The sequence below is a fragment of the Nyctereutes procyonoides genome, unplaced genomic scaffold, assembly GCF_905146905.1.
Source record: "Nyctereutes procyonoides isolate TBG_1078 unplaced genomic scaffold, NYPRO_anot_genome, whole genome shotgun sequence".
In the NCBI taxonomy this organism is placed as follows: domain Eukaryota; kingdom Metazoa; phylum Chordata; class Mammalia; order Carnivora; family Canidae; genus Nyctereutes; species Nyctereutes procyonoides.
Window position 1 is genome coordinate 57,992,835 of NW_026575043.1, and position 23,424 is coordinate 58,016,258.

Below are 23,424 nucleotides of genomic sequence, written 5' to 3' on the forward strand. Positions count from 1 at the left end.
GCACATGCACGTGAGTGGAGCTGAGAGGGCATGCGCAGAAGAGAGAGAATTTCAAGCAGGCTCCAAGGCCCAGCACAGAGCCAGGGACCCTGAGATCATGACCTGAGCCGAAATCAAGAGTTGGACACTTAATTGCACTGACCAGGTTTCCCAAGATTTTTGTTCTTTTGGAGCTATCTTTTATATTTCAAGCATTTCTTTTTGAAAGATCCAGGGTTTTGTTTTATAATTTTTTAATTAATTAATTAATTATTTATTTACAATCCTGAGGTCTTTTATTTTCTTTGCAGTTATCATGCCATGAATTCATAGGGAATGGGTTCCAGCAGTTCAGGCTCCTTTCCATTGGTTCTCACAAAGTGTGCTTCTCTGGGTGGGGCAGGCTGGCACTTCAGTTGGACCCAAGTACCTTTCTCTTTGGTTTCCTTCTTTTTCTGATCATTTTCCTTCACACGCTTCAGGAAGCTATCTCGGCTCTTTGAGTGTTTAATATGCTCAATGCGGACATTAATTCTCTTGGCAGGAATCTTGCCCTTAACTTGTTTGTTTACAACAATGCCAACAGCATGCTGAGTAACATTGTAGACCCTTCCAGTTTTGCCATGGTAACATTTGTGGGGCATTCCTTTTTGAACAGTGCCCATTCCCTTGATGTCCAATATTACCTTTCTTATAGATTCGCATGTATGTGGCCAAAGGAACAACTCCGTGTTTTCTAAAAGGCCTAGAGAACATATAGCGGGTACCTCTCCTCTTTCCCTTTGTGTTGGTCATTTTGGCGAATTACTGGAAGATGGCGGTTCCGTATAATTTTTTTTTTTAAGTAGGCTCCATGCCCAACATGGGGCTTGAAATCATGACTCTGAGATCTCGAGACCCTAAGATCAGGTGAACTCTCCTGAATTTCAGGTGAACTCTTCTGAATTTTCTTTTGGGTTAGGAAAGTCTTTTGCAAGATTTAGAAGTTCTGTTTAGGACCAGGGGATGAAAGAAGGGGGACCATATTATTGTGATTTGTACCAGTAACTTTGACTTTGAAAGATGCTATGACTTTAGTTTTGGGAAGATGGATGGTGGCAGGGCTGAGAAGGAGAAATTTCAGAGGAGAAAAAAAAGAAGTTTGGAAAGATCTGCATATAGCAGAGGAAATAGAAGGGATGCGGTAGGAGACAGAATTGGAAATGGAAGGTGTAGAATAATTCTTGATTTGGTGTTGAGTTGTTCTGTTTTCATCTTTTTTTGACTTTTGTATTTTTTTTTCTTTTGTGGAGGCTATGACTGAGTAGGTTCTTTTGGGGGCTTCTAAGTACCAACTGAAATAGGCTTCCACTGATTTTGTGAAGTATGATGGCTTCACCTTTCCAATTGTGCCCTTAAATATACCAATTTAGGGATATCAAAGGTGCCCCAATGAGGCCAGTGAAGTTTTAAAAGATCTTTAGTGGGGATCCCTGGGTGGCGCAGCGGTTTAGCGCCTGCCTTTGGCCCAGGGCGCGATCCTGGAGACCCGGGATCGAATCCCACGTCGGGCTCCCGGTGCATGGAGCCTGCTTCTCCCTCTGCCTGTGTCTCTGCCTCTCTCTCCCTCTCTCTCTGTGTGACTATCATAAATAAATAAAAATTTAAAAAAAAAAAATAAAAGATCTTTAGTGATTTGAACCCAGGTTGAGGAAGTATACAACTCCCTGGGCCATTTTTTATTTTTTTTTATTAGGATTTTATGTATCTGTTTAGAGAGGGAGCAAGCACAAGTGAGGGAGGGCAAAGGGAGACGGAGAGAAGCAGACTCCCACTGACCCAGGAGCCTGTCACAGGGCTCCCTCTCACAACCCTGAGATCATGACCTGAGCTGCAATCAGACCCTTGGCCACCCTGGTGCCCCTGGGCCAGTTTTTAATCTGTACAATCAGCAGGCTGATCATCAAGAGCTCTTTGAGACAATGGTATCCATTCTGTATTGGAGGAATCCCCTGAACTGATATCGGTTCTGAGGTGAGGAAATCTCCTCTCTTCCCAAAGTCTCAGGGTGCCTGACTGGTTCAGTTCGTGCAGCAGCAGACTCTTGATCTCAGGGTCATGAGTTCGAGCCCCAACTTAGGTATAGAGATTACTTAAAAAGGGGGGGGGGGCGGCAGAAAGAAAAGTCTCCTGAGCTATACCGAGGTGGGAGGTTGGGGATGTGAGAGGACCATGCCTGTCACCACCACCCCCAGTTATAGGAGCAGCCCTAGGAGAAGCAACACGGGGCTGCAGTGCTCACTTGGGCAGGTCCAGAGGTCCACGGGAGGTGCCTGAGGTGGCTTCACCTCTTTTCTTTGGCTGCTCCAAACCGCTAAGGAAAAACCTCAGAAGCGTGCCTATGAGCGAGGAAAAAAACAACTATTTAGGTGTGAGGCACAATCCAATTCAGTTGTGTGCCCCTCCCCAGACGTGTTTTTATTTTTGAAAAGATTTTATTCATTCTCTAGAGACACAGAGAGGCAGAGACACAGGCAGAGGGAGAAGCAGGCTCCATGCAGGGAGCCCGATGTGGGACTGGATCCCAGGCTCCCGGGATCACGCCCTGAGCAGAAGGCAGATGCTCAACCACTGAGCCACCCGGGGATCCCCCAGAGGTGTTTTTAAAGCCTGTTTACCCCAGCGAGGGAGAAACTTCAGCCGGTATGGGCTGCGGAGTGGTCGGCTGACCTCTTTAGTTCAAGTCTGTGAGCCGCCGTGTACATTCCAAGGGGCGGCTGCCCTTGCGCGAACTCCACAAAATGGTGGCTGACGCAAGATGGAGTCAGGGTTGTCAACCCTTCCCGGCTCCCTCCTCTTCAGTGTGAACTGGCTCGCGCACCCTCTGCAGACACTTCGACACAAGCCGATTCCCAGAGTGAGTCTGAGAGCCGACACCCCCACGGCGCTGACAGATCCCTTCGCTCGGGAGGGTGATTCGGCTCCTCCCAGAGCACTAACCGCACATTCGATAGTCTTTCAACTCAATCGTTCAATTTAGGAGTTTGTCTTCGTGCAAAAAGTTAGAAAAGCTAAAAGCTCATTCTCTTCGGAGAGGACATACCCTGGAGGTTCAATACACATGGATTAATTTTTTTTTTAAGTTAAAAGAAAGAAAGAAAGAAAGAAAGAAAGAAAGAAAGAAAGAAAGAAAGAAAGAAAGAAAGAAAGAAAGAAAGAAAGAAAAAGAAAGAAAGAAAGAAAGAAAGAAAGAAAGAAAGAAAGAAAGAAAAGAAAGAAAGAAAGAAAGAAAGAAAGAAAGAAAGAAAGAAAGAAAGAAAGAAAGAAAGAAAGAAAGAAAAAAAACCCAAACGACTGCTCGCGGCGAATCTGCTTCCTCCAATGTAAAGGTCTACTCAGGCAGGCGCGAGGAATCTCCCGGCGCTTCGAGTCCGGGGAGTCCGCTGGCCTCTGTGGAAAGGGAAGCCCGAGCATTGCCGAGGTGAGTGGCAGCGGCTCTTGGCGCCAGCAAGGCCCACTGCGGCGGGAAGGACGAGGGAATTGGGCCGGGACCCTGCGTCCACTCGTGTAAGGGCCGCCATGTTGAAGCCTGGCAAAGGGGGAGCCCTTGGGGGATTTGTTGCGGACAGCGGGGGCGATAGCTCGGTGGAATTAGGGCCCCTTCTCCCCCCAGAGGGTGAGAGGTCGGGGGGTGGGCAGCCTCCAGGGCCATCGGTCAAAGCTGGGGTGCTGCGGGGCTACTGGCAATATGGGCTCTTCTACCCAGACTTCCGGCTTCGCGGCCGCGGGGCCACTGCGCATGCTCGGGAGGGTTCGGCGGGTCTGATTTCAGTTCTATTTCCCTTTTGCGGGCGAAGCGCGGGAATATTCCAAATTCCGGGGATTCAGTAAGAGGGGGGCATGTTTTCTTGGATGGTTTCTTAATAGCTGATCTGTATAATGACTTATAAAGCACTTTCACGGACACTGTCTTATCTGATCTTTTTTAATGATTTTTAAAAAGATTCATTTATTTATTCGTTAGAGACACAGGGAGAAAGAGGCAGAGACACAGGCCGAGGGAGAAGCAGGCTCCACGCAGGGAGCCCGACGCGGGACTCGATCCCGGACCGGGATCACGACCCGAGCGGAAGGCAGATGCTCAACCGCTGAGCACCCCGGCGTCCCTGTCTCAATTTTAACAAAAACCTAGTGAAGTGGCAGGTAGTTAACATTTTACAGATGGTTTAAATTTTGCCGGGAGAGGACTAGGTCTTAAACCCGGTGTTCTGCCTCCAGGTCCTGTGTTCTCCTGCACTTTCCACGCTTTTTTCTTTAAGGATTAATTGTTCCATTCCCCCACCATTCATCTCTCATATCTCATCCTCATGTATGAAATAATGATACAAATCTAAAAAATCCAAAGAAATTGTAGGAAATCTCAACATAATTCTGCAATGGGAAGAATACTGTGAATGATGAATGAGAAGCTGTGATGCCTGCTGCTGCTCTCATGGCATTTAGTTTAAGAGTTTTTTTCCCCCCCTTGGCATTTATTATTGACAGGATACCACCAATGAGGAGAAACAGAAAATTCAGATTATCCCTCAGTAATTCCCTTCAGATTTTTAAAAAGATCTCTTCAAATTTTTAAACAAGATTTTATTTGTTTATTTAGAGAGACAGATAATGACAGAGATCACGAGTGAGGAGGAGAGGGAGAAACAGGCTCCTGGCTGAGCGTGGAGCCCAATGAAGGGCTCCATCCCAGGACCCAGGGATCATGACCTGAGCAGAAGGCAGATGGTTAACCGACTGAGCCACCCAGGCATCCCTAACGATTTTATTTATTAATAGAGCGAGTGAGAGAAGGAGTAGTGGGGAGGAACAGAGGGAGAGAAAGAAGCAGACTCCCCGCTGAGCAGGAAGCTCAATGCCCAATGCCCCAGATCATTATTTGAGCTGAAGGCAGATGCTCGACTGAGCCAACCTTGCTCTCTGTATAATGCCAGTTTTATTTGATGGATCTTTTATGACCTGTTCTTGTTGACTGGGGAAGGGATTCTTTCCTCAGCCTCAAAAACCCAGACTCCTTGTAGGATTTTGTTTTTTTGCTCTTCCCATCTCCAAAGTTTCATATTTTATGACAGCCATCTAAGGAAATACTCAAGAGCTCAAGTTCTGGAGTGGTAAAAGCCCTTGAATGTGACTACCTGGCAGGACTACTTCTTAGCCTTGTGATTTGCAGCAAAAGAAAGTTTTGTGTATCTCCCTCCTCATCTGAAATGGCACTAATCGTAGAACCTATGTCCCAACAGTGCTGTGAGGTGAGGGTGTTACAGGATTTTTTTTCTCTGTTCGTGCGGAGAGCTCTTGGTCACACTCCTTTGAAGAATGAAGAGGTTAGAGCAGACAAAGTCGTGGGCGGCAAAGCAAGGTTTATTGAGCGAAAGCAAAGTGATAGTACAAAGCTCCCAAGAAGGGGCCGGAGAGGTTGCCACCAGAGTTCCTAAGTCTAGGGGGTTTTATGGGCTTGTTAGCTGGCTGTTTTAATCTGATTAACCCTCCCTGCGCCTGTCATACAGTTGGGTTTTTGTCATCTATCACTTGGTGGAGAGCTCCTTCCAGGGTAGTATAAAATCCTTTGAAGGGTGGTTTCCTCTTAGGGTAGGGCCCCTTGTCCCTGCCTGCCTTCTAGCTATGCTTCATCAAGAGGAGTTAAGTGCTTAGCATAGTGGCAGGCACCCCCTAGGTCTTCAGTACAAGTTAACTATAATTATCATGGTCCTCATGTTTGTGGGTTTTTGTGTTCCCCCTGGCAGCCCTGTGATGGAGGATAGGGAGTGCGGTCTGGAATGTTAGGGCCAATAAGGATGGAATTGTTAGACAATACTAGAGCAGGAAGAGAGTCAAACAATGTAGTGTGCGTTCTCTCTCTCTCTCTCTCTCTCTCTCTCTCTCTCTCTTTTTCACGTGGACAAATTCCATGAAAGAGAAGAGATACAAAGTGAGTTAGAGACAGCACCCAGACAGGACTGAAATCCTCTCTTGTCTTGTTTCTCCAGCTGTTTATCATCCTTCTACCGATAAGGATATTAGAGTTGCTGGTTAACAATGACAGGCATAGATGCCCTCCTTTTACAGGGTGGTGGCAGACAGTATCGTTGTGCCCAAGATTGTGAATCCGAGAAACCACCAAGGAGCCGACACCGATGCAAGCGCACGAGTGTTGATTAGCAAGCTCGAGCTTGAGTCCAAGTATACCCGACACAGCGGAGCAGGGACTTGGACCCCGAAGTGGGTTACAGCTGGGTTTTTTATAGGCTGGTCTAGGAGTGGAGGAATTTCTCAAGTTCTGTTTGCATTCTGATATAGGGCTTTCAAGGGCATTGAGCTCTGTTCTCATTCTAATATGGGACTTTCTTTTTTTTAATTTTTATTTATTTATGATAGTCACAGAGAGAGAGAGAGAGAGGCAGAGACATAGGCAGAGGGAGAAGCAGGCTCCATGCACCGGGAGCCCAACGTGGGATTCGATCCCGGGTCTCCAGGATCGCGCCCTGGGCCAAAGGCAGGCGCTAAATCGCTGCGCCACCCAGGGATCCCAATATGGGACTTTCTACCACAGGCGGGCTCTGTTGTCTTTCTGATACCGGATTCTCTGCCTAGGGCAATTCTGAGCTCTGTTGTCTTTCTGATATGGGATTCCCTGCCGAGGACATTCTGCAGTTTTTCCTATAAAGTTCAGCTCTTATTCACAGGGGCCTAAGATGGCTGTACTTGTGCTAATGCTAAACTTTAGGTGGGATGGCCTTGATTTTTCTCAAGGCCTCCACAAGTATAAAGTTGTTTTGCCTATCAGTTCGCAATGAAGTCATCCTTTTTGTCTGATTTGGACACAAAGAACTTCACTATATTTTGATTGGAGTTGGTTTAGTTCCTCAGTATTTATCAGGAAGTATCCCAGAATCTGGAGATACAGTAAAGCATACACTAGACTGAAGAGTGTTTACTGTGTGTTCGGGGGAAAATGAGATAAGCCGTGAAGCTGTGAGCTGTAGGACAGATTAATTTGCTTCACAGGGAGGTTGGAAGCTGGGCTTGGAAGTATCAATAGAATTTCCATACGTGGAGATGTGGAAAGGAAGAGGCTGTTCCCAGGAGGGGAAATCGCACAGGGCAAGAGCCAGAGCTGGGGAATTAGGGCACATTTAAGGAATGAGAAGCAATCCTGGGTAAAACAGATTTTGCAATGGCATGTGGTAAGAGGCTAAGTGATGCTCAAAAGGTCTTGAGTGCAGTGCTGTTGACTTTGGATTTTATTGTTTTGGTGTTTTTATTGGGAATATAATTTCACAGTGTATCCCATAAATAATCACTCCTCCTACCTAACCCATCAACTGAAGAAAAACAAAAGCAAAAAGATCCTTGAGGAAAATATGAGTAAGAGGGTAATTACAGATATTTTAATATCATGGAAAGATGTAATGAATGAGAGTACTATATAAATTGGACAGAGCCCTGGTTTGTTAATTAAAGTAAGCTCTATACCCAACGTGGGGCTTGAACTCATGAGCCCTAGATCAGGAGTCGTATGCTTTGACTGAGCTAGCCAATCATCTGGAGTCCTGGTTTTAAGGTAACATATTTTGATATTGGCTGTAAATTTTGCAGAGATGGTCACGTGAGCAGTACCAGTGTCTGAAATGTTGGCAGACACTGTATTCTAGCAGAGTCACCAGAATGTGAATCAATTACCATGTTAACTGCCTCTCCTCTCAGCTTAAACTTTCCCACCCTCTTTAAAAAAAATTATCCTGTATCAGAACAAACGACAGTTGGAGTATGCTTGCGGGATAAAATTGCCATTGCAATCAGTTCCCATGCCATAAGGCACAAACAGATTATCAGCCAGGGGATTGAGAAAAAAATCTCATATTCCTTTTGAATCAAAGGGTCTGCTGCTGCTGGGTCACTGTAGTTTTAGCTTTGCTACCTATGCAAAATACTACATCAAAAATGCCATTTTCCCTTGTAGTTTTCTTTTTCTAAAAAAAAAAAATCCTTATCTTTCTATCTTTTAATAATGCGTACCAAAACATTTACAGATGAGCATGTAATAATATCCAGAATTTCCTGCAAAGTAATCTAGGAGTGAGGATGTGAGTGGGGCACCAATGAAACAAGACTAGCTACATGTTGGTCAGTCAGGTGATGAGTCTGTGGAAGGTTATGCCATTCTCTACATGGTACATGTTTGAGGTTCTTGGTAGTAAAGAGTTTTTAAAAACACCAATTTTCATAGCAGTTCCGAGGCTTGTCTTCCTATGACCATTTTAAAGTCTGAAAGGTGAGCCTGGATTCTGATCCATGTTGCCACATTTTAATGTGGTTGGTAAGTGTCCTGATGGGACTAAATTGGATGATACACAGATGGATCAAACCCAGCAAATCGCCCTGTGCTTCTTCCCTGTTGGAGGGTTGAGCAGTGCGTGACAACATCTTGGAGCCCCACTGTCTGGCTTTGATATTGTCCCACCCACTTTGTAGCTGGAAGGCCTCACGCTCTAGGTCCTTTCTTCCCTATTGAAGAAAGAGTGAATAATAGCATCTATTTCTCAGGGCTATTTTAAGGATTAAATGAGTAGCTCATAGTAGGTGCTACATAAAGGTTTGCTGTGATCCTTCCTAGAACATGAACGATTGGATGCCCATCGCCAAGGAGTATGACCCCCTTAAAGCTGGCAGCATTGATGGCACTGATGAAGATCCACACGATCGTGCTGTCTGGAGGGCAATGTTGGCCCGATACACTCCCAACAAGGGCGTCACAGGAGACCCCCTCCTCACCCTGTTTGTGGCAAGACTAAACTTGCAGACCAAGGAGGAGAAGTTAAAGGAAGTATTTTCTCGCTACGGGGACATCAGGAGGCTCCGGCTGGTGAGGGACTTGGTCACGGGTCTTTCAAAGGGCTACGCCTTCATTGAATACAAAGAGGAGCGTTCTCTGATCAAAGCATACCGAGATGCAGACGGCCTGGTGATTGACCAGCATGAGATATTTGTGGACTATGAACTGGAAAGGACCCTCAAAGGGTGGATCCCTCGGAGACTTGGAGGAGGTCTGGGAGGGAAAAAGGAATCTGGGCAGCTGAGGTTTGGGGGGCGTGACCGGCCTTTTCGAAAACCCATTAATTTGCCAATTATTAAAAACGATCAATACAGAGAGGGAAAACGGGAAAAGCGGGAGCGATCTCGGTCTCGAGAAAGACACTGGGACTCTCGGACGAGGGACCGAGACCATGATCGTAGCCGGGAAAAGAGATGGCAGGAGAGAGAGCCAAGCAGGGTGTGGCTAGAAAGTGACTGGGAGAGAGAGAGGGACTTCAGAGATGACCGAGCCAAGGGGAGGGAGAAGAGGGACCGAAGTAAATAGAGGCTCACCAGCATCGCCAGAACCCAGACCCAGCATAAACAGAAGCACAGAGATCTGGGTTGCTTTTATATAGTATGTATGTCCAGTGCTTGAGTAAAGCTTGCTAATGGTGGTGGGGTCTGGAGTAAGTTTTCTTTCCGATCTGGAACCCAGGTTCCAGCTGAACATGATACTATGAATCTTTCTTTCTCTCTCATTATTTAATAAACTTGAGAAACAGTTTTGTCTTTGCCAGCATCTACACAGAAGGGCAGGTAGCAGTAGAGAATTTGTTTTTGCAATTTTGATTTTCTCCTGCCTGTTGGAATTGACCATTTGGGGGGCTTGGCAAAATGAGGTGATGACTGAAAATCATTTGCAATACTCTCAGACTCTTGGGAACCTGAATATGGCCAGAGTAAGCTGTATCTTTTCCATCTTTATAGTGTAAAGGCTTGGCAAACTGAAATAAAAATGACATAGGGCAGTGAATTCAGGGACAATGTTCAGAACTTCATAGCAAAGCCAGTGTGTGCAGTAGCCTGGGTCAGCAACCAGCTATTCTCAAACAAATGTAACTCCATTCTTGAGCCAAATGCTGACGGCCTTTTTTTCCTCCCTGTTTTTGGCAGGGAGGCTGGCATTTAAAGTGAAAAACCAGGGATGCCTGGGTGGCTCAGTGGTTGAGCGTCTGCCTTCGGCTTAGGGCATGATCCCGGGTCCAGGGATTGAGTCTTGCATCAGGCTCCATGCAGGGAGCTCCCTCTGCCTGTGTCTCTGCCTCTTTCTCTGTCTCTGTCATGAGTAAATAAATAAAATCTTAAAAAAGAAAAGAAAAGAAAAGAAAATGAAAAACCAAAGTTGCAGGGCTCTGAGGCTCTGGTCTGTGAAGCTCTAAAGAAGTGATCATGAAATGGCGAGAAATCAATGAAAGAGGCTTCTATGTGGTTCTGATGGATTGATTTGTCTTCTTCGTCTTGGACATCCGGCCTCCCATTTGTTGGAGGGCTGGATATATTGACATTAACTTTTAAGGGCTTTGAAAAGTACCATGCTGTTCCCAGGATTTTCACCAAAGTGACACTTAGCATTTTTGTTTTATTAATGGCTGTATCTTTGTAAGCTCAGCTTCTTTAAAATTCAAGATGTTTCATGCAAAGTAAATGATTTAGTATCAAGACTCAACACATTCACGACCAGGTTTTTGCATTTGGGGTATGAATCTCATGTTATGTAGGGAATCTGTTCTATCTTAAAACTATTAGGACAGTTTTAGAAAAATAGGTTCTTTCCTTTGTAAAAAAAATTTTTTTAAAGATTTTATTTATTCATGAGAGACACAGACTGAGGGAGAGGCAGAGACACAGGCAGAGGGAGAAGCAGGCTCCATGCAGGGAGCCCAATGCGGGACTCGATCCTAGGACCCCAGGATCACACCCTGGGCCAAAGGCAGGCACTAAACCGCTCAGCCACCCAGGGATTCCCCCCTTTGTAAATTCCTAGCGCAGAATTTTACCATCTCCTATGTCTCAGAAAACAGCCATGCAGGTGTACACTCTTCTGACTCCATTCAGGTTTTGCAAAGTGCTCCCTGTTACGACACCAAAAGTGTGTTATGGGCTAGAGTTGGCAGGTACTTCAGCTAAACAAGCTGTCCACATTAGGGAAGCTTGTGTTGTGAGACAACAGCAGAAAAAAGAAATCCAGTCATGGTGTTTACATTATCCACGCTAGTGGTTAACCCTGGGTACCAGAACATAGATGGATTAAACAAATATGCACACACAGATCCCATCCTTGACTTTGAAGCTTCACATTGTATGGACCCTGGTAACTAAGCAAAACAAAAAAGTTGGTATAAAGCCCCCACAGCAGGGACCTTAGCAGTAGCCACATGACAAAGGCATAAACCCTATCACCTGGCAATTCTAGTTTATTCTGCAGACTGACATGTGTGAAAGTGTACAGTGCTGTTTTAGACAGTAAAAGACTGGAAAGGAAGTTGACAGTGTAACTGTCAACATGAACAAATTATGCATCTACATGGTACACCAGGGGTCCTCAATCTTGCACTATTACATCTGGTGCTGGGAGACTGTCATGGGGGCAGTTCTGAGCGTTGTGGGATGTTGAGCAGCATCCCTGGAGCCGACCCACTGGATGGCAGCAGTTGTGACAACCAAAACACCAAAAATATTTCCAGACATTGCCAAATGTCCCTGGGGGACATTGAGACCCACTGTCTTATGTACTGATGTGGAGTCATCATCTTCAGGGTATTCTAAGAAAAGAAAGGTACAGAATAGCACATATATAGTATGCTGCCATTTATGAAAAAAAGGGAAAAATATATTTTGTTACATAACTGCATGTATATTTATAAGCTCTTTGAAGACATTCAAGAAACTGGCAACATTGGTTACTCCTGAGAAGGCAACTAAAAGTGGCCAGGGGGAGTGGGATTCCTTAATACACTTGCTTTTATACTCTGAGAATCAACTGATAATTCTTGTGGGCAGTCAGGTTTGAGAACCACAGTGCATAAGCAACATTATCCTGTCTGATCATTCTTTTCTGCAATCTGGAGACAGAGTCCCCATAGACTGTAAACCAACCTGATGGTTTCTTAGCAAACCATAGCAGAATGTGTAGTGGACTCATCAGATGTTACTTGAGTGTTCTGCTAGCAAATGCTACCTCTCTCAATCTGTCAGCACCCAGCCTGTGCCCTGAGGTGTCCTCTGTGGGCAGAGAGAAAGACAGTGCTATTTGGGCAGAATCCCAGCTCACCAGATACAGGTTTCTGCCCCTCTCTGTGTCACCACAGCCCTATGAGTCAGCCAGACATGCGGTCCCCAAGCAATCTCTTCACTGCCTTCACGCTGGCGAGTCTGTCACCACCCCCCCCCCCCCATTTCAAATCCGCTCTGGTACATTGGTCTTCTTTATAGGAGACTAAGTGTTTGATGTATTGAAAGATAAAAGAAAGAAAGAAGCTGAGGGGGAAAAAATACAAACAAGAAATGAAAAGGGTTGCAATGTCTCATCCTTAGCAACTTTGTTTGGTTAGTACTGCATAACACAGCCGATTCCAAGGCACTCGTTACATGCTCTAGGCAATATCAGTAACAAGGTGCAAAAGAGAACCACTGGCTCTTGCAAAGTCATCTCCAGTTTCTGGGTTAGGAGGACCATATTTTCTGTTGCCTCACATCTAAGCGGGGCCAGCTTGTCTGGTGACTTTGGAGTCTTATCCTGCTTATCTAATGGATGCATCCTATGTACTGTGCTACCACCACAACAATTTCATGAGAGATACAAGGGAAATCTACTGCTTCCCTGCCTCCCACTTCAGTACAACAAATGTGTTAATAAAACCCCTACACAGAATTTCATACAAAGTAAGTCAAACAGCAATTATAGTGGCATGTGATGTATTTGGCTTAAAGAAGCTTGTGTTACTGAAGTTAATGCAAAAGTCTGGCCTCTGCTCATGGTGTTATTAAATATATATCCTAAGGGATCAGTCATCTATTATAAACGGTCATAGCCCTGGGTATAAATAAACATTTCTTTAGAGTTTGGCATCAGTTTTTCAGTGTGCTTCCTCAAAGCAGTTTGTTTGAGGGATCAGTTCTAGGGGTGCATCTGAACCGAGAGGTGTGCAAGGTAGCAACACCTGAAGCTGCCAGGTCCCACTGCAGGCGCTGGCGGTGGATAATTCAGGTCCCAGGGTGGAGGCGGGCTGTGGTCACAGGTGCTGCAGGGCTTCCTGTCCTTGCTCCGTGTAACTGTCATCACGGTGGGAGTTGGCCCACTGGCCAAACGACTCCTGGATGTGCACGTTCCTCTGCGTGTTGGCCAGACGCTTCTTATCTCGGGAGAAGAAGCTAAACCTTTTGGAAGGGAGAGAAGGAAATGAAAGCCAGCCCTCTGTGCACTTTAAAGATTTTTTTTTTGCAATGCCAGGACAGACAGCAGCAAATGTAGAAGGAAGCAAATCAATTCAAGGTATGAAAGAAAAAGTGGGGGTGCAAGTCAAAGTTATTTGAGAAAGCAGCAGGGGATTCTGCATGTCATTGTCACCAAACCTGGGAGGTGATACAGTGTGAACAGGGCAGGTACATATGTGATGTGTGATGCATCTCATCTCTTGGTTAAGCACTGGTGACAGTCTCTTCCCATTACCAGTGGAAATAAAAACCAACTAGAGGGGCACCTGGGTGGCTCAGTGGTTGAGCATCTGCCCTTGGCTCAGGGCGTGATCCCAGGGTCCTGGGATCGAGTCCTACATCAGGCTCTCCTTGGGGAGCCTGCTTCTCTTTCTACCTGTGTCTCTCATGAATTAAAAAAAAAAACAAAAAAAACAACCCGACTAGAAATACACATCTGGAGTTTCTCTACCCTAATGATGCAGAGAAGGTAATAACTGAAAGCCACACAGAGTTTAAGATGATTCTGACATAAAGAGATGGATGTTTTTAATTTACGTTATGTAATGTGAATCAGGAAAGTACATATGCAGCACATCAAAGCCCAGATTTCATGGATATTACTGCTAGAGATGAGCTGAAAGTAGGTATTTTAGAAAAATGAGACAATTAAAAAATAAGTAATAGCACACATGGTTCTGTCATTAGATAAACACTAAATATATGCAAATGAAATTGGGGAAAACACCAATTTACAGTGTCAAAAATTGACTTGAGGGCAAAAGCCCTTAGAAGTCAGCACCAGAACTTGCTACATAGCAGCAGCTAATATAGACCAAGATGTCTTTTTAAAACATCTGTGATTACTGGGGCATCTGGGTGGCTCAGGTCATGATCTCAGGATCATGAGATGGAGCCCTGTGTCAGGATCTGCTGAGCATAGAGCCTGCTTAAGATTCTGTTTCTCCCTCTCCCTCTGTCCGACCTCCTTTTATCCCTCCCGCCCCACTCACTCTCTCTCAAAAAAAACAAACCCCAAACCAAAAATAGCTGTGACTACTGATCATTGATCAAAGTGAACCATCTGATGCCTGAAGGATGAAGGTAGAAATCACAGGCAAAAAGCTTATAAACTGGCCCATTTAAAAAAAGAAAAAAACTTAAAAAAATTATTTTTAATAGGCTCCACACCCAATGTAGGGCTTGAACTCACAAACCTGAGGTTAAGAGTCACATGCTCCGGGTGTCTGGGCGGCTCAGTCAATTAAGTGTCTGACTTGATTTCAGCTCGGGTCATGATCTCAGGGTCTTCAGATTGAGGCCTGTGTTTGGCCCTGTGCTGGGTATGGAGCCTGCTTAAAATTCTCTCTCTCTTTCTCCCTCTGCCCCCCACCCAACCCCTGTGCCCTTTCTTAAAAAAAGGAGGGGGGCACACACTCTGTGGACTAAACCATCTAGGCACTCCTAAACTGGCCCATTAATTTTTTTTGGAGGGGAGCAGGGGGAGAGGGAGATAGAGCATCTTAATCAAGTGCCACGCCCAGTGCAGAGCTCGACACCGTGCTTAGTTCCACAACCCTGAGATCATGACCTGGGCTGAAATCAAGAGTCGAACCTTTAATGGACTGAGCCATCCAGGTGCCCCCAAACTGGCCCATTTAAAACAAGGTCTGCTTTAGCTCCAGCTCCAAAGGCCAGGACCCTGGCCAGTAAACTCGAAGTGGCCCACTTTTAATTTCCTCCAAAAACCTTTCCTAACCTCACTATCCTTTGATACTCCTACTTTCTAATGAGATTCATTCTATTCTCACTGAGTTGTTACTCTTGAATTTTGGTTTCTGAACTTGGTAAGAGAGAGAATAGCTATGTTATGTTTCCCAGGGGCAGGAATAGAAATGCACCGCTGAGAAACTGAAGCTTCAGAGCAACTATTTTTACTTCCTTCTGGCTGTTCACCTATTAGTCTTTTTTTTTTTTTTCCCTACAGTGCTGTGGCCTATGGAGTTAGTTCCATTTTAATCACATCTGGGTGAAAATGATTTTACTATTCTGTGGCTACTGGATCCTACGATCACCTCCTACCAGGAATAAAGTGGTTTTTCATTGTAAAGTTGGGGCAAGCCACGTGTATCTGGAGAAATTCTCCCTCCCAGTGAAAGTTTCTTTTCTCTACAACAGATATGTATACTGATAAATGAAGGCACAATGTTCATACCGGGTTATTTGTGAGCCCTTTCCATGGTGAAATCAGGGCAATTAGCTGGCCAAAAATACAGCTGCCACACATCACTGTGACATTTCACCTCTACCTGACTCAAGCGGGAAAGCCACATGCCACTTCCTGTTCAAGGGGACATAGAGAGAAAGAAAGCATTGGTCCCCTCTTCTGCTCTTCCTTTTTTTAAAAGAAGACCAAATGGCTTTCCAACACTGGCTTGGCGAAACAAAGCAGTTTAGAAAGCTAGGGCATGAAAGTCAAAAACACAGCGTTAGTGTCACTCTGAGGGTGAGGGTCCATGGTGGAGGGAGGGGGCGGGCACAGTGGGCGTTGATTACTGACCCGTCACTTAAAGGACCTTCTTTACTGGATCATGGACAAGGTGGTTTTTAGGATGGAAACAGAAAAAGACAAAAAGAATTATCGGTGACAGAGCCGTGAATTGCACGGCATCACTCGTGCAGACAAGACTCACGAGTGCACGTTTGAAATCACACTCGACACCCACTTCACATGGCAACACGCAGGTGATGGCCATGCAGCTAAAGTGGCCAAGGAAGGCGGGCCAGCCTCAGCAGAGTCGCAGCACACATTCCAAAGGCACAGCTCAAAACGAAACCAGAAAAACACAGTGCCTACAAGGGCAACAAGTCGTCGGATGGGCTGCAGTGTGGGGTCATCTATGATCAGTCCAGCTGCTACCATGGGCATTATGGCTGTAAAGATCCTGGTTAGAAAAGTACAGATAGACACAGAGAAGATAAAAACAGGGAGGCATGAAAAATAAACACATTCCACACATACCAGCTGAAGGGTTTGCTTCTGGTAGATGTCATGGGTGGAACTGAATCTCCCTCCTCAAAATCCTGGTGAAGCCCTAACCCCCCCCACCCCACCCCCACCTGAGAAAGCGATTGTATCTGGAGATAGCATCCTTGTAGAAGTAATCCATTAAGATAAAGTTATACTAGAGAAGAGTAGATCTTTGTAAAAGGGGAAATCAGGACACAGGCACACACACAGGAGGACCGCTATGTGAAGATGAGGGCAGGGGTACAGGCGATGCTTCTACATGCCGAAAAGGCCAAAGATTGCCAGCAAACCACTGAAACTGGGAGAGGCAACAAATGTTCTCTCTCACAGCCCTCGCAAGGAAGGGACCCTGCCAACACCTGGATCTGGGACTCCCTGCCTCCAAAGCGTGGGACAAAGGCTCCCAGCTGTGGTCCTTGACGGCAGCAGCCCCAGCACACTTACACAGCCCGAAGGGAAGACATAGTGGCCCGGGGTTTGGGAAGGAAGGAGTCAAACCTGCCGTGGGTTAGTGGTGACACCCTCGGGTGTCTTCTAACACATCTTCCCCAACTGCCATGCACTGCAGGCTCCGTGCCCCAAAGGCAGCCAGGGGGCACCCAGGAGAGAAGAGGCGGCCAGGGTAGGCTGGGCAGGAGAGCTGTGGCAGGGAGCCTGCATGAGCCACCCTCCTGGCATTAGTCAGAGCTGACAGTCCCTTGTTTTGACAAGGAAAATGAAGACAAGACTCCAGTCAAGCCACCAGAGCTTATTTTGAACAATTTTGATTTTTCTTTTTTAGATGCTGGCTGGGAAAAGAGGAATGACTTTCCAATGAAGTTTGGGATTACCTGTGTTTGGATTTACCTCCAATACACTTCACGGAGTAGCTGGAGAGTTGGCATGTTGGCAGAACCACATAGGTGTCTAATCATGGTGATGACAAAAGGGGATACCTTTTGTCAAACAAATGGGCCCAATCCCCCAAGACCAGGCTGTCAGGCACGGCTGGCTTTCCAGAGGACTCTGAGCCACATCGTTCTGCTCTGACCTCTGCTGGGACCCCTCTCGGCCTAACAAGGACCCCCCCAAAGACACAAGGTGACATGTTTGCCCACCTGGAAATGCTGGACTTCATGTGAGGTCCCATTAGGGGTCAGACCGGTACCCAAGGGCCCTGGGACACCTGGAGAGTTCTGGCTGAGTAACTGAACTCCCGGCCTTATTCCAAGTGCCTCCCTGCAGGGACCACTTCCTTTAGAGGGGCAGCCTCTTCCTCGAAAAAAGACTGGCTTATATCAGTCAAAAGTTTATGCTCTGGATATGGTGTAGCTGGTTTTACCTACTCCCTACCCGCTGTTGGTTTCCAGAAGACTAAATCCAAAGAAGTGGTGATGGTGGCATTTCAGACGGCACAACAGGCGGCTGTGAAGAAGCTATTTCTGGGCTCAAGTGAGGAGGGCGGTGGGTAGGACAGGGCTAGAATGCACTCCTGCCTCTGTTTGATGCTTCGGGGGCCACCTACTCTGAAGGCCGACCTTGCCGGTGTGTGTGACCGGCTGTTCTGCTCCATAGCTTCCTTGGCTGTCCCTGTGTCCCTGCTGCCTGCTTCCTGCCTCCCAGGTCAGCCCCCCCCACACCCCTTTTCAGCAGAGAGCTGCTGTGAGTCTGCAGGCCTTTGATTGAGGGACGGATACCACACAAAGGGGGCGCTGGTGCCTGGTGGCCATGGAGGACAGCGCTGGAGTCACTCAGCGCTGCCTCGTGACCTTCCCAGGCGGTGCCAACCTGGACTCTCCAGCCGGCAGCTGCTCAGTCACAAGCTATTCTTGGACCGTCTTCTGGGCACAGTTTGGACCGGCAGCAGGAGTTTCTGGTTCCCTTCAGCAGCTCAGAAATGCAGACGCTGATGTCCCTGGCTCGTGGTGCACTTGAGAGATAAGGGAACTGGGCAGTCAGCCCGCAGCTGGTGACTTGGCATGGGCTGAGGGGAAGGGGGCTGGGAGGCAGAAGGAACGGGTTCGAATCCCAGCTTTGACCCTTCCCAATCGTATGATCTAAGGGGAAGTCACCGGGCTTCTCCAGGCCCATTGACTCATCTGAGAAATGGGGCTAATCATCCCCACTCTGAGTCTCTGACAGGGTGGAAGATGCCTTAGGTGGTGTGAGCTGATGAAGCTGCTTCAAACCTCCGTGGTAGTTACTGTTCACGAGTTGGTGGATGGAGGAAACTGGTCTAGGGCGTGAGGCTCAGCTGGAAAGCAGCCACAACCTGTACCATGGAGGCTGTGCAACCACTATTCCACAAAAGCAAGGGTGAAGGGACAGGTGGACCCATCAGGTGCCAGAGGTGTGAGGGATGGAAAGGGAGGTAGGCATGAAATTGTCTTAAGACTTGCCAGTCTCTGCTCCAGGCCTCAGGGAAGATGAGTCCCTACCCTTGGCTCTGGGATCATGGGCCGCACTGATGCGGCTCTCAGTCAGCAGCCGAGATGGACAATGGCAACCAGTGTCCTGCCTGGGCTGGTAAAAAGCCTTTTGTGCCAGTCTGATCCTCTAATCATCCCCTAGAAGGCTGGGGTGGCCACAGGACTGGCCACCTGCACCCTCTCGATGGGGGATTCTGAACTCCCTCCCTCTCTGTTTCTGTCTCTCTGGCTCCCCAATTCCAGCTGCTTCTCCTACCAGGCTCAGAGCCCCAGGTCTTGCTGAACAGTCAGAAGCCACACTAAAGGGGAAAAAAAAGCCCAGGATCCTTTGTGGAACAATCTGGAAAAGAGGACTCGACACCGCAGCCTATTCAGGTGTGAGTAGAAGAACCAGTGGGAAGAAGATTGTTGGCTAATCCTGATATCTTTCCTCTGGATTTTACCCAGTTTGGGATTTGTAAAAGCCAACCCTTAATTGCCTGTCTTTGAGGAAAGTGGACCAGAGCAGAAAACTGACCACAAAATCAGGGCAGCTCAGCTTTTGGAAGGCAGGCTCAGAAATGCACACCGTCTCAGAATTACAGCGCTGGAGGTGTGGTACATGCAACACACAGGAAGATGCTAAAAGCTGACTTTGAAAGACCTGGCAATGAACTGTTCAAGGAAGCCCAGGGCTGCTCTCTTGGTCCCGCCCCTCCTCAGCCCAGGGGCAGACTCTGTGGGCTCATGGACTCTTCTCTGCTCCCCCCAGCTTTTAACCCAAAGCTATACTTTGGCTTAAAACACAGAATCGATTATGCTTGACCTTACACCTGTGCGTGGGGCTGGCAGGTGGCTCAGAGTTTAAGCAAAGTCAATCCCATTTCTTAGCACTGGATGAGAAACCCTACCCAAAGGTGAGAGTTTCCCTGGGCACCGAGTACATCATAGATCGAGACCAAAGGACTCCCTCTCCATAAGGCTACAGCGGATGCCCATTCCTTCTGTCTGCCAAGCCCTCTGATCTGCCTGGGGCCTGTCCTTCCCCTAATTTCCATCCATCTGAACGAGACCAAGTTAGAGCTATCCCAGCCCCAGGCATAGGGAGACCTGGATCTGTCCGATGGATGCACTGCCCTGTGGTTGGAATGGAGGTCATGTGACCCAGTCTGAGCCAGTAAGACTCAATTTCATGACTTCTGTGGAAAATTCTCTTCCCACTGGAGTTGCAGACAAAAGTAGAAGCCTGAGCTGATGTCTGCCATGTTGGCATCCTGAGGGACAGTGTGTGCAAGAATACAACCCACATAAAGGGAAACCAAGCCAGAGGTAGAGGGAATGAGGCAGAGACCTGATGACAAGGCCTGGATCCAGCTGAGCCTGAAACCAGCATGGCCTGGGAATTTTGCATTCCTTAGCCAACAGTTTTTAAGTTAGAGTTGAATTCCAATTGCCAATGTCAGATTACTAATACATGGCCAAATGGTGTTGGGATTCAGAGGAAGGCTTTCTGTTCTGGTTCCAAGCTTCACTCCCAGTAAGTACGGATCCCTAACCAGAACCAGAGATTCCATGCAGAGATCGAGGGGCAAGCAAATAAACAATGTGAGGCTGGCAAGAGAGGCTGGGGAAGGAGCTATGGGTTCACGCACACACTCTATAGGGCAGCCACCTCTTCCCAAGAGTAGAGACTCCCAGCAGCCACAAAGCTGCACACATTCTGCATTCCCCTTCCAGTCCACCACTGCTGAGCATTAAGTCACTTCACAGGGTAAGAGCTAGCCAAGAATTTCCTAATGTAACTGGTTTTTAAAGGTTGACGTACCCAAGTAATACCCTAATTACTCTCCACACGCTCTCCTAGTGGCTTTCCAACCCAAGCTTCTGCCAGAGTTTGGGAGAAAAAGAGGAGGCCTCTTCTGTAATAAGCCATGGGTATAGCTGGAAGATCAAGAGCCAGGAAGACCCTCTTGGGAGAGATAACAAGGCTACAAGATGACAGTGTGAGGATGCACACCCTTCAAATAGCTGGAAATGTGGGCTCTGGAGCCAGGCTGCCTAGGTTTGAACCCTGGCTCTGCCTCTTAAGAGCTGAATGTCCTTAGGCAGCTGCCTCAGTTTCCTTAACTGTAAAATGGGAATGACAGTGCCTCTATGACACAGGGGTATGGTGGGGACTCAATGAGATCACCTATCTGCAGGAATGGTACCTGGCACATATAGGCTCTTAGCACATATTAGCTAACTAGACCACAGGTTTTCACCTTTTATCTGAAGGGCTGCAAAGGTCAACAAACCTGAAACTGTATGTGTGGTTTTTCTCCTCCCCCTAGGGAGGGTCTACAAACTCTCAGAACCTCAAAGGGATCTTCTGATATAAAGAAAGACTCGGGATCCCTGGGTGGCGCAGCGGTTTGGCGCCTGCCTTTGGCTCAGGGCTCGATCCTGGAGACCCGGGATCGAGTCCCATATCGGGCTCCCGGTGCATGGAGCCTGCTTCTCCCTCTGCCTATGTCTCTGCCTCTCTCTCTCTCTCTCTCTGTGACTATCATAAATAAATAAATTAAAAAAAAAAAAAAAACAAAAAAAAAAAAAAAAAAAATAAAGAAAGACTCAAGTAGCTTAAGGTCTTGTTGAAGGCAAGGCTGAGTTCTTTCTTTCTTATGTGTTGCCCACAGCAAGCAGGGCCTGGCTCTGCATGTATTATTATGTAGCAAAAAATACTTACTGGGGAATGGGGGCGTGGAGGAATCATCACAGAAAGGCACAGATGAGGTGGACCAGGGGCCATTGCAGATCTTTGCAAGCTGGGGTTGTAAATCCTTTGGATGCATGAATCTCCCCCACCAGCCTTACTTGCTGCTCAGAGACATGCTCCACCTGACACACTCAAGCCCTGAACTTCAGCCACAGACCCCACCCCCCCTTTCCACCCTCTCAGCCTTACCCAAACCTCTCTGCCTGGGGACCCCCAGGAGGAACTCAGCATTCAGGTGTGAAGATGAACTCAAAGTTGAGGGCCAGGCCCAACATGCTCCAGGGGTTAAGCCTGTCTCAGCAGAGGTGGTTAGTGACAAGCCTGGCCCTGGAGCAGGTGCCTGGAAGTAAGAGGCTATGTGAACCACTAGGTCAGCCATGAGTGAGCAGCCCCACACTCTGCAAGCACATCACTTACAGTCGCTTGATCCCAGACTCCGGCTGGGGGGACATTCTTGGGTGGACGACTGGTGGAGGTTGGGGTATTCGATTTTCCTCTTCTATTTCTTCACTGGAAGGAGTTGAGAGGCGTGAAATAAGAGAGGCAAAAATTCTGTGAGAGCTGGAATATTCCAGAAGGGTGTTGTCTGATGGTCTGGTAGGGCTTATACTGGGAATAAGGGGACCAAGGAAGATGGCAAAAGTGGCCTGTGCCCCCACAGTCTCTTCGCCCAGGGAACTGGCCTCTTAGCAATGGCTATGGCCAGCTAAGAGAAGGGGTCAGCCCTGAAGGCAGTGGACATAGGTACCTGTGGTCTCTTTGTCTAGTTGGTCAAATATGAAGAATTTCAGGAAAGGAACCCACATCTCAAAAAGGCAATTTTCAGTTTCCTTTGAAGACTCTAGCCACATAGAAGTACTTCACGTTTCCTGACCTTGCCAAATGTTGTCTCCCATCTCTTTGTGGTCTCTTCCATCTGGAATATGGCTCTCCCATACCTGGACAGTACCCGATCCTTTAGGGAAAGCCCAATTCAAATGCTACCCCCTCCATGAAGTCTTCCTGATTTCTACCCCCACCCCCATCCCAAGAAGTGTTCTCTCCCTTTGAACAGCCAGTTCACACAGTATCAGTAAAACTTTCTTGTGTGCCAGAGTAGAGTGGGTTTTCATTTTTTTTTAAGATTTTATTTATTTATTCATAGACACAGAGAGAGAGGCAGAGACACAGGCAGAGGAAGAGAAGCAGGCTCCATGCAGGAAGCCCGATGCGGAACTCGATCCTAGGTCTCCAGGATTACACCCCGGGCTGCAGGCGGCGCCAAACCGCTGCGCCACCAGGGCTGCCCTAGAGTGGGCTTTCAATAAAAATATGTGGCACTATATTTTCTGTGCACCTCTTATTTTCCCTACTGGATCAGGGACCACACCTGGTGCATCTGTCCTTCCTTCCGGCTTCCTGTTCAAGAGGTATTTGTTGTGCACCTACTCTGTGCTAAGCTCTACTCTAAGACTTCAGAACTTAGCCATGAGCAAGACAAATACGGTTTCTAATCTCATGTTATCATAGCCTGATATGGAAACAGACAATAAAACAAGCACATTAATGAACAGGCTTGAAATAAGATGGTGAAGGGCCATAAAAAAAGTAAAACCAAGTGAAGTGACAGTGACCAGAACAGGGCATTCCTTTGGATGGATGGTAATGGGGCAGGGAAGCCTCACTGAGGAGGTGACCTCTGATCTGAATCCTGAATGACCAGGAGTGAACCATGGGAAGAGCCAAGGGAAATGTTTTCCCAGCTATAGGACCAGCATGTGCAAAGGTCCTGAGGTAGAAACAAGTGTGGTATGTCTTGAGAAACCAACAATAGGGGTAGTGTGTATGAAGCTGAATGAGTATGTAGTGAGTACACCTGAAGAACTGGATTTTATTTATTAATCTTTATTTAAAGATTTTATTTATTTATTCATGAGAGATATATATATATATATAGAGAGAGAGGCAGAGACACAAGCAGAGAG

At 47.0% G+C, this 23,424-nt stretch overlaps 2 protein-coding genes and 1 pseudogene across 6 annotated transcripts in view; 1 reads left to right on the forward strand and 2 right to left on the reverse strand.

The window, feature by feature from the left end:
• Positions 1-263: 263 nt before the first annotated feature.
• On the reverse strand, positions 264-817 carry LOC129507637 (60S ribosomal protein L21-like; annotated as a pseudogene).
• A 2,473-nt stretch (positions 818-3,290) lies between these two features.
• SNRNP35 (small nuclear ribonucleoprotein U11/U12 subunit 35) lies at positions 3,291-9,594 on the forward strand. The gene is made up of 2 exons (XM_055322165.1): positions 3,291-3,439; positions 8,630-9,594. The coding sequence occupies exon 2, from the start codon at positions 8,633-8,635 to the stop codon at positions 9,371-9,373; it is 741 nt and encodes a 246-aa protein (XP_055178140.1). The 5' UTR covers positions 3,291-3,439; positions 8,630-8,632; the 3' UTR covers positions 9,374-9,594.
• Positions 9,595-11,149: 1,555 nt separating this feature from the next.
• The window catches only part of RILPL1 (Rab interacting lysosomal protein like 1), a 45,784-nt gene continuing 33,509 nt past the window's right edge, over positions 11,150-23,424 (reverse strand). Inside the window, exons 6-9 of one of the 5 annotated variants that reach the window (XM_055322164.1) lie at positions 21,878-21,970; positions 16,142-16,229; positions 15,845-15,868; positions 13,138-13,248 (exon numbers count right to left, since the gene is read on the reverse strand). In XM_055322164.1, coding sequence (XP_055178139.1) covers positions 15,866-15,868; positions 16,142-16,229; positions 21,878-21,970 — 184 coding nt within the window. In that variant the 3' untranslated portion in view covers positions 13,138-13,248; positions 15,845-15,865. Of the gene's footprint in view, positions 13,249-13,270; positions 15,626-15,844; positions 15,869-16,141; positions 16,230-21,877; positions 21,971-23,424 lie in introns of those variants that run through there. The other 4 variants (XM_055322160.1, XM_055322163.1, XM_055322162.1 and 1 more) reach the window with 4 other exon arrangements.